General features: G+C 34.8%; 1 protein-coding gene across 2 annotated transcripts; it reads right to left on the bottom strand.

Annotated features, from left to right (window-relative positions):
* Positions 1-772: 772 nt before the first annotated feature.
* Positions 773-12,690, bottom strand: LOC107793957 (VIN3-like protein 2). Of its 2 annotated transcripts, XR_012694852.1 has the most exons (6): positions 12,552-12,689; positions 12,390-12,469; positions 8,206-8,884; positions 2,582-2,901; positions 1,136-2,393; positions 773-1,033 (listed from the first exon to the last, which is right to left on the bottom strand). XR_012694852.1 is itself a non-coding variant. In XM_075221628.1 (5 exons), the coding sequence occupies exons 2-5, from the start codon at positions 12,409-12,411 to the stop codon at positions 1,195-1,197; spliced, it is 2,220 nt and encodes a 739-aa protein (XP_075077729.1). In that variant the 5' UTR covers positions 12,412-12,469; positions 12,552-12,690; the 3' UTR covers positions 863-1,194. The 2 variants fall into 2 exon arrangements, 1 of the variants encoding a protein (XP_075077729.1); XM_075221628.1 differs by having other exon boundaries at positions 863-2,393; positions 12,552-12,690.
* Between the last annotated feature and the right edge of the window lie 1,863 nt (positions 12,691-14,553).

Raw genomic sequence — 14,553 nt, 5'->3', positions numbered from 1 at the left:
AGCAGGATTATAGATGCCCCAGTGAACAGGTGCAAGAGGTTGGCAGCGATCGGTCTAAGGAGAGACATAGGTAAACCAAGGAAGAATTGGGGAAAAGTGATTAGACATGACATGGCACATCTTCAGCTCACGGAGGACATGACCCTAGACAGGAGAGCATGGACTTCAAGGATTAGGCAATAAGGTTAGTAGGTAATCGAACGATTCCTCGCTTTTTGTGGGAGAGCATGTATGTAGTTTAGATCACCTTATCTACTCCATGTTACATGTTCTCCTTGTCAGTATTACTATTATTATTATCTTATTCTATAGTTTTATTACCATTGTTATTCTTTTTATTTTGGTTATCTTTACTATTTTGCTATCAATACTTTTTTTTCTTCAGTATTTTCATCATAACTTTTTTACTGTTGTATTTCTCAAACTTGTTCTGAAAATACTTTTCTTGAGCCCGAGATCTATCGGAAACAACATGTCTAACACATACAAGGTTGGGGATAAGGTTCGCATACACCTTACCCTCTCAAGACCCTACTTGTGGGATCACACTGGGTATGTTGTAGTTTACTTCATCCAAACCAGCTGTATTAATGGAAGCAGAAGTGTGATGTGTTAAAGCACAACCCCAGCTAGGAAATATTAAGTCAACAAGTTTTTAGCTTGAAAGTAATGAATAAATTGCGCTGAATTCGTATATTTTCTAATATTATGAAGACCTTGGTTCCTCTCTTCAGAAAATTGCTTCTACATTTTGAAGTTGCAATGCACCACATACTGAAGGTTTTGATACGTTTCTCTTCAAAACATTCCAGTTCATAAATATTCATCTTCTTCTTGACATCCAAACTAAAGGCACTACTTCTAATGAACATCAAAATCTTCATGCTTAACAAATCAAGTAACATCTCTAGTTCAAAAGAATCAAATATCCAATAGATATTTATTTCAGATAATCTTACAGCAGATCCCTTTCATTCCAACTCCAACTTCATAACCACCAGAGAGAAATGTGGATCAATTGGGCAGAAGCAACCTGTGAGAAAAATAAAAGATGGTCTAAATGTTTACAACATAGAATTATAATGATCATATAGGACAATTTGGGAATCAAAGAATTATGTTAAGCTAAACAAACCCCATGGATTTGCAATTATAAATCATGAAGCAGAGAGAAGAGGATCCATTCTGAATCCGTTAATGCCAAAGCTTCAGACAAAAGCCTCCAGGAACTACAGAGGATCTCTTGCTTGAGATAACATCAGAGAAAGTATCCACCAGCTGCCCAGCAAGCGATGCTGGATCTTCGATAAGGTTATCAACGAATGCCTTTACAATCCTAACATCTTGTGGTGTAGCTCTTAAGCTATACCAGGTTAAGAACTTCTGCCTGAATGTCTTATCAATATGTTCACCACATTCTAACCATCTAACTACTTTGACGTAATACTCGAAATCTTTATCTCCAGTTCCAGTACATTCTTCTTGCCATTCTCCAACTCTCTTCTTCGAAGAGCTGCCAACTTGTGGTCCATCCTCCTTCCCTGATCCATTATCAAGATCTTTGCTGCAATGTTCCGATTTCCCTTTCCGGCCAAGGCTGCCCTTCACATTCTCCAATTTGCAGGGTGTAATAGGCAAGCCAGCTTCCACACTACTGACAATTGGTGTAAATTCCAAGGCAGTCTGCGGAGGTGCATTTGACCCATTATCGGTGCTTGTCTCATCTGTTGTTTGAACATCTGAACACTGCTTGTTCTCAAGGTTTATAGCATCAGTATTCGGCAAGGAGCTTACTTTCACCATGCTATCTTCCTCATCGCCGAAAGATACCATTTCTCCTGCATTTCCTGTTTGACTTTTACCAGTAAAGGCGATTGTGTTGCAACACATGTCCGCAGAAATTGTTTTATCAGTGTTGTCACGACAAGAAAGACAATTATCCCTTCTGTTCTCATCGTCACTGCTGCAGAGAATAATGTTATTAGTTTCATCCTCCACTGAAGAAGGATTAGAAAGGTTGCTGCAATTCGTTGGTGGACTTTGACTTCTCTCAACTTCCAAGCTTTTCAAGTTCAGATTAGACAATTCATTTCCAGCTTTACTAGTGCAGAATTTAACTTCAAACATTCCCAGCTCTCTTTTGCTATCAAGGGACACGATCTTGAGAACGTAAGCTGTAGCTGGAGTCAGATCTGAGAGCACAAACCTAGTGCTAGGGGAAAACAATGTCCGAGTTGGTTCTACTGGATATTCCGTTTCATCAGCTTTCCGATGCCACAAAGTGTAACCAACAACATTCTCCATAGAAGCTCCTTCAGAACTCAAAACAACAGTCACAGATGAGGCAAAGACATCTTCAAATCTGACAAGTTTTGATCCCGTCACATAGCAATCTACAAAATATAGCCCCATGTAAATGTATTTACTTCACTTGACTTAAATGACCACCAAACTTAGACAAAGAAAAGAATGAAGGCATCACAGTAACACATGAAAAGATAGGGATTCTACAGAATCAATAAATAGATAAGGACAGTGTCTATGTCTCCAATAACAAACCTCAAATTAGAATGAGTATTACCTTTGATCTTAGAATTAGACGGAATTTGGGACACTCTCTCAGAGAGCAGGGCGTCTATGTACTCAATAGCCAAGCCACAAAGTTGCTGAACAGCTGGGCCAAATGAGAGCCTGTTCACAATACCTCTAGCCATCTTCACAGGCAAACCAGTCAGAGGGCCTACATCCGCTTCAAGCTTCTTTACTGCTTCATCAAGAACTTCACACAGCTTTTGGCAATTTTTGGTGCCAACTGAAATTTTTTGGCTCAACGAAAGCCTATAACATAATATGTCTACGCGCCTGGTATCTCTTGCCGTAATAAGTTGTTTTTTCAAAGAACTGCAAGAATTGAAGAAAACATCTTTATTTCTACATACTAACCATAGCTTGAATTCTAATCATACAAGTTTGCATATCACAATACTTAAAAGCTTATAGACATGTCATTAGTCCTTTATGGATTCTACATGGAAATAGTTCACTGTAATTCAATTATGCAATAGAAGATCAATTTCACAACAGCAAAATTTTAACATTTTATTGTAGACTTGAAGGGAAATAGATATGATAATTAGGTCAATTGCCAACTAAGATAATGCACAAAATTGAACTTCTTTGGGGAACAGGAAGACACTGATATACAAAAAACAATAAGAATCTACAGAATGGACAAAAGAGGATACAATAAAACCAGTTAGGAATTTAGTGTTCATGAACTGTACAAGGTCTTCAATCCCATCTGCAAAGATTTGTTTGCATCAAAATACGAGTTGTTTCAGAAACCGGCTCAACCAGATATAATATTTACAAAATGTCAAAATCTATCCTTCCAAAGAGTCCACAAAAGGAAGTGAGGGGTGAAGACCCACAGCTTATATCTATGCTTCTCAATTTTTGAACCAGCATAATAGCCTGTTTGGATTTAGCCGAGGGTCTATCGGAAATAGTCTCTCTGCCCTCCAGGTAGGGGTAAGGCTGCGTACATCCAACCCTCTCCATACCCACTTGTGGGATTACACTAGGTTGTTGTTGTTGTTGTGTTGTATAATAGCCTGTTTGGCCAAGATTCAAAAGCAGCTTACTATGAGAAGTGCTTTTTTTCAAAACTGCTTTTCTCAAAAGTGCTTTTTTTCAAAACTGCTTTTGATGAGAAACAGTTGAGGAAAAGACCAAAACAATACATCATCTTTGGCTTTAGAATCAAAGTCATACATATTCTTTCACATGGAGCACTAATAGTACATTTACTTTAACAAAGTGGTGCACTTTTAGTCATAACACTGAAAAAAGCCCAAAAACATACATTATCTTTGGCTTTAGACTCAAAGTCATACATATTCTTCCACATGGAGCACTAATAGTCCATTTACTTTAACAAAGTGCATTTTTAGTCATAACACTAAACACATTTTATTTTTTAATAAAAATCTAAGATCTGACAAAATATTTATTCCCTTTATTTTCTTGTTTACCGAAAGAAATAAAGATGACATATTTATCTAGATAGCAAATAATAAATATACATAGAATTTATTAACTATTTATCTATTTACTATCCGTAAAATATACATTGTACTAAGAAATGTTAAACACCGTTAATTTTTATTTGCAATGATTTTTATCTAGATAACCTCAAATGGTATCTAGATTTTTTATTATATACATAATATTTACTATACGTTGACATAAAATAAATATACGTAAAATCATTGCTGAGAGTAAAATAAATTTTATTACTAAAATAAATATATGTAATATATATATTTATTAGATTTTTTTATTTTATGGGAGTCAGCGTATAGTAAACATAATATTTATTTTTATTTTATGTATATTTTATGGGAGTCAGTGTATAGTAAGATTATTTTGACTAATTAATTTGAAAAACACTTCTGAGCAGGAATTAGTGTTTGGCTTTTAAAAAGTGCTTCTAAGTGTATTTTTCTCAAAAGTGTTTTTCAAAAAAGTGTTTTTGGGGAGAAGCTACAATTTTCTGCTTCTCCAAAACTGCTTCTGCTTCTACTCAAAAGCACTTTTTTTCTTCTAAAAATTTGGCCAAACACTTCAACTTTGAAAAAAAAAATGCACTTTTTTAAAAAAAAAAAGTGCTTTTGAATTTGGAGAAGCTTGGCCAAACAGGCTATAAAACTCAATGAATGGTTACACTAAATAAGAAACATGCATGCAACATCAAAGAAACTGGAAAATAAGCAAAGTATAATAACTGTAATGTTTGGACAACATAATGTTAACTTTAGATTCTGTTGGATGCGCAGATTCTCGTTCAAATGCACAGAGAAATAATACACCCTCCATCACAAGATAATGCAGGGCTGCAAGTAAGAAGGTCCGCGGATCAATCTTTTGTATGAATTTGTCAATTTCTTTTTAAATATACATAAACTAAAACTACATAAAAGTACATAAATTAAAATATTCTATAATAAAGCATCTAAAAAGATGTTTGGACTACGAAAAAAGGTAGTGACAAAAATCTGTTAAACTTCCTAAATAGAAAGTGTCACTTTTGAGATGAAGGTGTAAAAAGATCTTTGAAATACTATTTCCCAATCTCATACAGAGACGTTGATCTATATACTTGTTCCATATTTCATAGATTTGATCCTATGTTTCATTTTTTTTTATTTGTTTACTTATTTATTCCATCAGATGCCCTAGTCAATTATTTAATATCCAGATCATGGAAATTTCAGTTAGTACATATCATCACAACAACAACAATAAAAAACCTAATGAATTCCCACAAGTGAGGTCTGAGGAGGGTAATATGTACGCAGACCTTACCCCTACCATGAGAGTGCAGAGAGGCTATCGAAACCTTACCCCTACCTTGAGAGTGCAGAGAGGCTATCTTCGATAGACCCTCAGCTAAAGAAAAGATGAAAAGAAGCAGTGGCAACAAACAATAACAACAACGAGATATCAAGAAACGCAAAGTGAAAGATAGCAATCAAACAGCAAGTAGTAATAGCAATCTAAGAATAAGAAAGATACAATACTAACACAAATATTACCCGGTATGGGAAAGAAAAAGGAAAACGCTCGACTACCTACTATTCTTCTACCCTAATCATCGACCTTCACACCCTCTTATCATGGGTCATGTCCTCGATAAGCTTAAAATGCGTCATGTTCTGCCTAATCACCTCTCCCCAATACTTCTTAGTCCTAGCTCTACCTATCCTCATACCCACCAAGGACAACCTCTCACACCTCCTAATTGAGGCATTTGTGCTTCTCTTCATATGCCTCAACTTCTCTTCATTTGATAGAAAGGTTTGGAGGGCGAGCATTAGGGTCGTAGGTTAGTAGGTAGTTAAGCATTTTTCTACTCCGTTGTGGGTGTCAGGCTAGTTTGTTAGTGTCTTGCTTTAGTTTGATAGTGGTACTTGTTGTGTTCGTACTATTTTTCTGCTCCGGTTTCCTAGTACCTTTCCATTGTAATTATTGATATTGCTTTTTCCATTTATTTTTCTGATTTCTAGGTCGCTGGTACTTCCTGGCGTATGTTGATACTGTTCCTTTACCTCTTTTTCATCTCCTTGTGCCGAGGGTATTTCGGAAACAGCCTCCCTACCCCAGGGTAGGGGTAAGGTCTGCGTACACACTACCCTCTTCATACCCCACATGTGGGATTATACTAGGTTGTTATACTCCGCTTTGGGGTTGAGCTAGTCTTACACATATGGATGAACTAACAGATTAGTCCATACTCTTTGTAAAGTTTGGAATAACACGAGGGACCCTAAAAGAGAATGATCAATAAAATACCATGCCGGATCAATAGAAAGTTTTGATCATATTTCAATACCCTGTATTGCTATTAAACTATGAAAGAGTTCTTGGAATAAAACAAAATGAAGTTGGGTTGAAGAAATAAGTCTAGGATCAATCCTATTTAAGTAAGAACATGCCCAACAACTTAAATTATAGATGGCACTTGGTATGATTCTTCATATACCAGAAACAGTTTACCTTCTCCTTTCCAATTTGCACCCTCAAGGCAAAGAACCCTCCACGTATTGCTTGACGTAAAACAGATAGTGGATTTGTTTCTGTCTTTTGTTGAATCTTTTTCACGGCTCGATAGATAATTTGATAAGCCAATGATTTTTTTTCGTGTTTCAGAATACGGTTAACCAACATGTTAACTAATCGATTACGATAATAGAAAGTTTTGATCATATTTCAATACCCTGTATTGCTATTAAACTATGAAAGAGTTCTTGGAATAAAACAAAATGAAGTTGGGTTGAAGAAATAAGTCTAGGATCAATCCTATTTAAGTAAGAACATGCCCAACAACTTAAATTATAGATGGCACTTTGGTATGATTCTTCATATACCAGAAACCATTTACCTTCTCCTTTCCAATTTGCACCCTCAAGGCAAAGGGGGTTGTGACACCCCCTCGGCTAATCATAAGAACTATAACTGTAATTAACACAGTAAATCAAAGTACACTCCATTCAGGCTAGCAAAAATGCGCACACAAGGAGTACAGCCTAACAGCCATTGGAAAAGAGAAGCAACTTCTCATAAGTGAATTGAGAAAAAAATTATGAAAAAAGTTGAGCAAACTCCATCAAATCTCTCTACAATTAGGAGCCTGTTTGGATGGGCTTAAGTTTTTAACTTGTGGAAAACCCAAAACCAATAAGTTGGAAAACCCAACTTTTTCTAAATTGGCTTAAAAGCCATATTGCTTTGACCAAGGATATTACATTCTTATCCCTTATAATTGTTCTTAATCCCAAAATTACCCCTAAGTAAAAACCCTACAACATACTATTTTATTTTTCCCCATTCTCCAATATTTGTCAATTTCTTGAAGTTCTTAACGTGAAGCAAACAATAGTTTTTTAAATAATGTTTGATACATTCCAATATTTTGTAAATATTGTTCTTTTGGCTTCTTTTTTTGGTTCCATAACATTTAATTTTTTTGGTCGTTGAATCCTTCCTTTTTTTTTTAATTGGTGTAACTATATTCTAAAATCATATCATTCAATGAATTTACATGTTACCCCTGAATTTGAAGCTATGAACAGAAAATATAATATTATGGTAATCATCTTCTTTATAATGTTAACAACTTTAAGGATATTTCAGTCATTTTAACAAGAAAAAGTGCTTACCAGCACTTGTTTACCAAACACTTCATCAGCTTGTTTTAAGTTTCAGCACTTTTATCCTAACACGTAACTGTTTATTTATAAAACAAGTTCCAGCACTTATAAAGTGCTTTTAAGCACTTAACTTAAAAGCCACTTTTTTTAAGCCAATCCAAACGGACCCTAGGTCTTTTCTGAAGCTCTTGTTGGTTATTTGTTGCGATAAATGGTCCACAGTTCTAACATAAATCTGATGTCTATGGAAATACTCATTCCCAAAAGAACAAGATACCAATCCCAAGACGAAAGTTAAGTGGCCAAGGCGTTAATAAAAGTACTTTTATCAGAAGAGCTACAATACACATAATTACGGAAAAAGAGAAAGGTAAGAAAACTTGGGATGTGGACAAATATAGATGCCATTTGAAAGAAAAATCTTATGTCTTGTTGTGGACTCATAAAAGTACAACATCAGATCACGCTGATATGAGGCAATATAAAGAGTTACCTGAGTAGATCATTAGGTTTTCCACAGGATACACAATAAAAGATTCCATTATTGCCCTCGTCTAATTTATCAGTTGCAATACCAGATTCTCCATGCTTAATGGCACACTCAAGGTGACATGACATACCACATGAATCCCCTTGAAAAGGAGGCTCTGAGCTGCAAATCAACCATAGACTAGGGTCCTTGTTGTCATCATAGTTACGGCAAATACAACATGAACACCTTTTGCAAAATGCATCTTCGCAACTTAATTTAGCTCTGCAAGCCAAATTTTTGCAGTACACAACATTGTCTAAACTATTATTAACATTTGTTGTTGAAGAATTATTAGCCTCAATAGGAAAACGACTTGGATGCTCAGCTTTCCTCTGCCTCTTGGAACTCCTCTGACCACTCTCTGATGAAGGCTGCATTTCAAGATTAGATGTACTTCCATGCTCCAGTGAATTCTTCTCAGATACAATTTTCAGAAGGTTTTCTATTATTTTTAATTTTGTCAGTCCAGTATACTTCCTTTCTTTTCCCATCTCTGCACACAATATCTGCAAAATCTCCTGACGGCTCCAAGATTGCAGCATTTCAGGGGCACCATGTGACCGCTTTGATAATTCATAAACTAATTCCCTCTTTTCCTTCATACTCAATTTACTGCACTTAGATGGATCAAATGCAAAACCTAGAACAAGAAAGCAGGAAAGGTAACTTCAAACAAACAAGTTTGTAAATTCCTATCCAATAAAAACCAATATGGTTAGCAAAGTACATTTGACAAGTCAAATGTAATAAAAACTGAGACGTTGCTGTTCTTCTCTTTCTTTTAATTCTTAAAATTTTAAATTATTTGTGTAGCTTCAGTTCATTTTTGAAGGGCCTTCAAGCTAATATCGTTCAATTTTCTATATTAAAAAGTCATTAAGTTCAATTTTCTTACTGCTTGTGGCTTCCCTCAGTAATGGAATATACTTCAACTGCAACCAGATTACCAGAAAACACAAAGAAAAGCCATTATTTGCAATCAAATGGCAAATGCAAGTAATAGGACAAACGGAGAGAGAGATCATTCAATCGATCAACTATGCCACTAATCCCAAACTAGTAAAGTCAGCTATAATCCTCATATTTATTCTGCTTTATTTGGGTCCAACTCATCTCACAACTAAATATTTTATCTTTTAAAGAAAATTTGGTGATCTTTAAGATTAGAGTTTCTCTAAATCTTACACTTATCGTGAAACTGATATATACAAGTCTCTAACTTATAGTCATAATGCAAGTATAACTACAAATAAACATTAATCCAAACTAGTTGGTATCACCTATTTGAGTCATTTGCTTCTATGTGTATTCTGTTCCTAGTTAAATCCCTGTTTGATTCTAAAAAATTGTAGGTTTTCTGTTCTATTCTAAGCTGAGCCCTTATTAATTTCAAGAGACTGTAGGTCTTCTGTCTCCAATTCAACCACCCTGCTTTAGTTTAATATGTTAGTTAAATCCCTGTTTGATTCTAAAAAAATTGTAGGTTTTCTGTTCTATTCTAAGCTGAGCCCTTATTAATTTCAAGAGATTGTAGGTCTTTTGTCTCCAATTCAACCACCCTGCTTTAGTTTAATATGTTACATCTTCATTTATCATTACATTCTCTTGCAAACTGAACCTAGATATTTGAGTTGTCTGCATTTAAAGGTCAAAGTCTAGTCTAATCCCATCTCAACATCATTCTTCTTATAGTACTAAACTTAATAGTGCATATACTTTGTTTTACTTCTGCTTATCTTAAAACTCTTCCTTTTTGAGTAATTATCGAAAATTCCAACTTTTGACTGAATCACTCGCCAATTTACTTGATAAACACAATATTACCGGCAAATGTATGCACATAGAACAACATCTTGTATACACAAGGTTAACTCATCTATAAATCAGCTAAACAACTATAGACTCAAAGCAGATCTCTAGTGTAAGGTGTTCTTTTCTTTTTTGGAAAGAGTAAAAGAGCATAGATATGTAGACATTACAACGATGACGAAGAATGCTTTTATTTTATGCTTGGTAGATATAATGTTGAGGGTATTTCTTTTCTTCTGCTACAAAATTTCATTGTCTTTTGACGTTTGCGTAGAAAATCACTAATTTCATACACAAAGACAAGGAACAATCAGTTTTTTGTTTCGGTAAAAAAATTCATTGGATGCTGATATGCGCAACTGTTAACATCTCAAAAATCTTAGCTGAATCAGAATCTCCCATTCAAACATAAAAATTAAATTAAATTAGCACATCCCATTATGAATTTCGTTAATGACACTTTCACATCTCCTTGGCCTCCTCTCCTTCAACCTCCTCTCTCTATATGCACATCTCTCGTCCCCATGTCCGGAGCTTTATCCAAGCAATAAATCCCTTCGGCGCACTCAATAACCTTGGAACGTAAACATACTCGTAAACGAACCCCCTTCCTTTTAACATTCTGCTTGTTAATAGATGTTACACGTGCCAGCTAAGCTCACAATCTATCAATCACCTATTCCTGCAGTATCCAGTGGTTGCTGATATCTGGCATATGTTCTTCTCAGTTTTTAGCGTCAGTTGGACATTACCTCAGAGCATCAAGGAAGGCTAGAACATTTGGAAAGTTGATAAGGCCATTAAGAAAATCTGGCAGATGATCCCAGCATGCAATTATTTGGTGTATTTGGTCAAAAAGGAAACAAAGATGTTTTGATGGCATTTCAACTCCAAACGACACCTTGAAAGCTAGATGTCTACTGAATCTTTTTAGTTGGAGTAATTTTACTCCTGTAAATAATGTTGTCCTTTATCTTCACTTTATTAGCTCTCTTACCCTGGCTTGATAGCCTACTTTTCCAGTGCTCTATATTTTTGGTTAGCTCCCTGATCTTAGTTTAGAAGATGTTGTAATGGAGTTAACATACTTTTGTACTTATTGCATCTTCTTGATGCCAGCAATATAGCATCTTACTTCATCAAAAATAATCAGAACACCCTTCCTTTTTCTTTTCATTGAAATTTTTATGTTCTCTCAGATTTTTACCTTACCTACCATGGCTACTTTTATATTCACTACAATTCTTGGAGTGGGAGTAGCCATGGCTATTATATGCCCTAGGCATGTAGTCATGCGTGCTTTTAGGGCTTGGAATTGCCCGCACGCACAGCATTCTGATTTTGGGTGCATGCTTTGCTCTGCCCCGCACATGGATTCTCTGACAAGATAGCTTTTAGTAAAATGTTCCTAACTTTTTGTGAGAATGTCCAAATGATCGAAAGGTTTGAAGCGTTGGAAACTAGACTTTAAGGGGATTTAATTGGCCATCTAATTCACTCCTTAATTCATTATACATTGGGAATTGTGATCATTTGATGTCAGGGCATGTGTGACTATGGTCGTCTTCTTCCTTTATACAATTGCAACTTGTTTCGAACTACCTTTTCCTTCTTCTAAACATCCACACTACCTCTTGTACATAATATTTAGGTAAAGTTTTAGAAAGATAAAGGTAGAGAATGTAGCTATTTCTCCTTTGACTTGACATTGTCATAGCACTCCATTTCCTTGAATATTTCCAAACTGACCATATAATATGGTCGTGTCATTGTAAAGTAGGAATCATGTCCATAATTCCTCAGTTCTCATAGGTAAACCCTTTACAAATTGTAAAATGTGACCACAACACTGTAGGCAGAGAAAATGGCATAGTTATCACATTGTTGATATCTTCCAAATATAATAATTATACTCGCCCCAGAAGAGTAGGTACGTAGGTAACTAACCACCAATTCTACCACCCATTTCAGTAAACCAAAACATTAAAAAAAATTACACAATGTGAGAAAAACAAGAACTAATTATTATACATATAAAACAGTAATTAAATTTCATACTATAGTATGCAAGAGATAAAATAAAATTAACAGTATGTATAAAGAAAAGAAAGAATGGATGAAATTAACACCATTCAATATATCAGTAAAACATTAGCAGGATGATAAAGTAACAGATCAGAAATTTCACAGCTACTTCCTCTGTCCCAATTCGTATTTTGCCTAATTTGACCAATACTTGAAAATTGATTTGACTTAATATTGGATATTCTTGTGAAATTCTTACTTTACTAGCCATTGTTTTTGGCAGAATAAAGCCAAAAAGAAAAGAAAATTACCCTCAAAGGAAGAATTGTCCATGGCAGCTGGTAAAAAACCAACCACCCTTTGTAGCCTTAGCACCTGAGACCCACAGTTTCTGAAACAGAAGGGATGGGATTTTCAATCAGATTATAACTTTGACCCAAACAGAGAGAGAAGCATAGATATGTATCGCTCACCAGTTTCATGTGGTGTGAAAGATCACACAATCACACACGTTAAAGAAAGAGAGTGGGAGAATAGAATAGAAATAGTAGAAAAAAGGCGAGGAATCCATGACGAGAAAGGGATCTTTCAACGTGGGCTTTTCGGTACCCGAAGCAGTAGTTGCTCTTGATAGTACTTGATAGAGAGAGGGTGGTGGGGTCCTCGTGTGGGTCCAAGGGGTGCAGATTTGGAGGAGGAAATTAAATATATTTACGATATGGGCTAGTAATTAGCTCTTTTTTAAAAGGCACAACTATGACTCGCGGGGCTCGCCCGGGACAAAGCACTCGTAAAATACTCCTGGGCTTATGTGTGGGGTTTAATTTCGTGAGACTTATACCTTAATTATCGGGGCTTACGTCTCGGACACGCCCAACGTCCAGCGTATTGGACTCGCCTAGAAGAACTTTATGCAATTGTGTGTAACTAACTTTGTAAATCCTCAAATTTTCGTAATAAATCGTTGACTATTCAAAATTACTTTTTTCTTAATTATAAATCATTAAGTTGAGAGTATTTTATATCATAATTAAAATAAAAATTATTGCACGTTATCCACTAAGACTGCTATGATAGTAAATTTTAAATAAATCTTTTATTTAAAAAATATTATTTATTAACTTTTGTTATGTCTTTATTATATAATAGTCCATAATTTTTTTATAATTTTTTTCCGAAATATTTTTTTTTCACATTTACGAGATACAATACTTATTAATTGAATAGCTCAGTATTAGCTAGTAACTATTTATAAATAATTAGTTATCATGGTATAGTATGGTGAATTATGTGTCACTTTATTAACTTGTTGAAACTTAAAAATAAATGATGTTAGAGAATCATATTTAAATTGTGAATTATGTTTTTATATAACTTCTCTTTAAATAAAAGGAGTATTTTAAAAAAAAATCAAATTATAATATCGGAATTCTTTCAAGATTCATTACTCCTTAAGAGATACATATAAGATTTCGTATCGAATACATTACTTTTGATGTTTGAGTTGTAACGTCGTTGTAGCTAATTTGCATATTATGATATATGTCATACTTTTCGTATTATTCATAGTTGAATTATAATTTATAAATATTTTAAATAGATTATTTATTATAGTTTTGTGATTTTAATGTAATTTTTATAATTATTTTTTATTTTATATTATCTTAAAATTCTTGAAATTAGTAAAATTTAAAGATCTGTGGGACTTATGCCCCATGTCTCAGGGCTTACGCCTCGCCTCGTTAGAGGTAAAATGCCTCGCCTCAGGCCCCCGCCTTTTAAAACATTGATAACTAGTATACGTAAGCCACCACCACAGGATGTGGTGCAGCGGATGGGGCTGCTCTTCCCTTAACCAGAGGTCTCGAGTTCGAGCCCTGGGTATGGAAGAATCCTTGGTAGGGAGCGCTTCCCCCCGAATGAGGCCCTATCGGTGCGAATCCGAATATAATCGGGCTCCAATACAGGTACCGTACACCAAATGGGAAACCAAAATAAAAAGTATATGCAAGCCACGAAGGAAAAGGAAAAAAAAGAAAGAAAAGGGGAAAACCAAAAGATACAATCTCGGATATAATGGTTATTAATTTGAACATGCAAATATGAATTATCAAAGTTTAATTAGACACATATAGCTTATTTTACTTATGTTTTAATTATATAAGATACAAACATATTATGAAACATATCTTACTTAATATTTCCTTATAGCTAAACATGTTCTTGGTGTAGATCACACATAATTAGAATACACACAAATTTCGATTTTGCAAGTTTAAAGAGAAGGAAATTAAAGATAAATAGCACCCAAAAAAAGAGAAACCACTTTTGTAACTGAATTAATCTCCAAAAATTAAACAAGATCTAGCAACATGAAAGGCCATAGTTATGGAGGAATTATCACTTTATTCCCATTAAGAGCAAACTATTTACCCTTTTAAGCTGTCACGATCCAAAATCCACTATAGGTCGTGA

The sequence above is a fragment of the Nicotiana tabacum genome, chromosome 9, assembly GCF_000715075.1.
Source record: "Nicotiana tabacum cultivar K326 chromosome 9, ASM71507v2, whole genome shotgun sequence".
NCBI classification, from domain to species: Eukaryota; Viridiplantae; Streptophyta; class Magnoliopsida; order Solanales; family Solanaceae; genus Nicotiana; species Nicotiana tabacum.
This window is presented reverse-complemented; position numbering and strand designations above follow the sequence as displayed.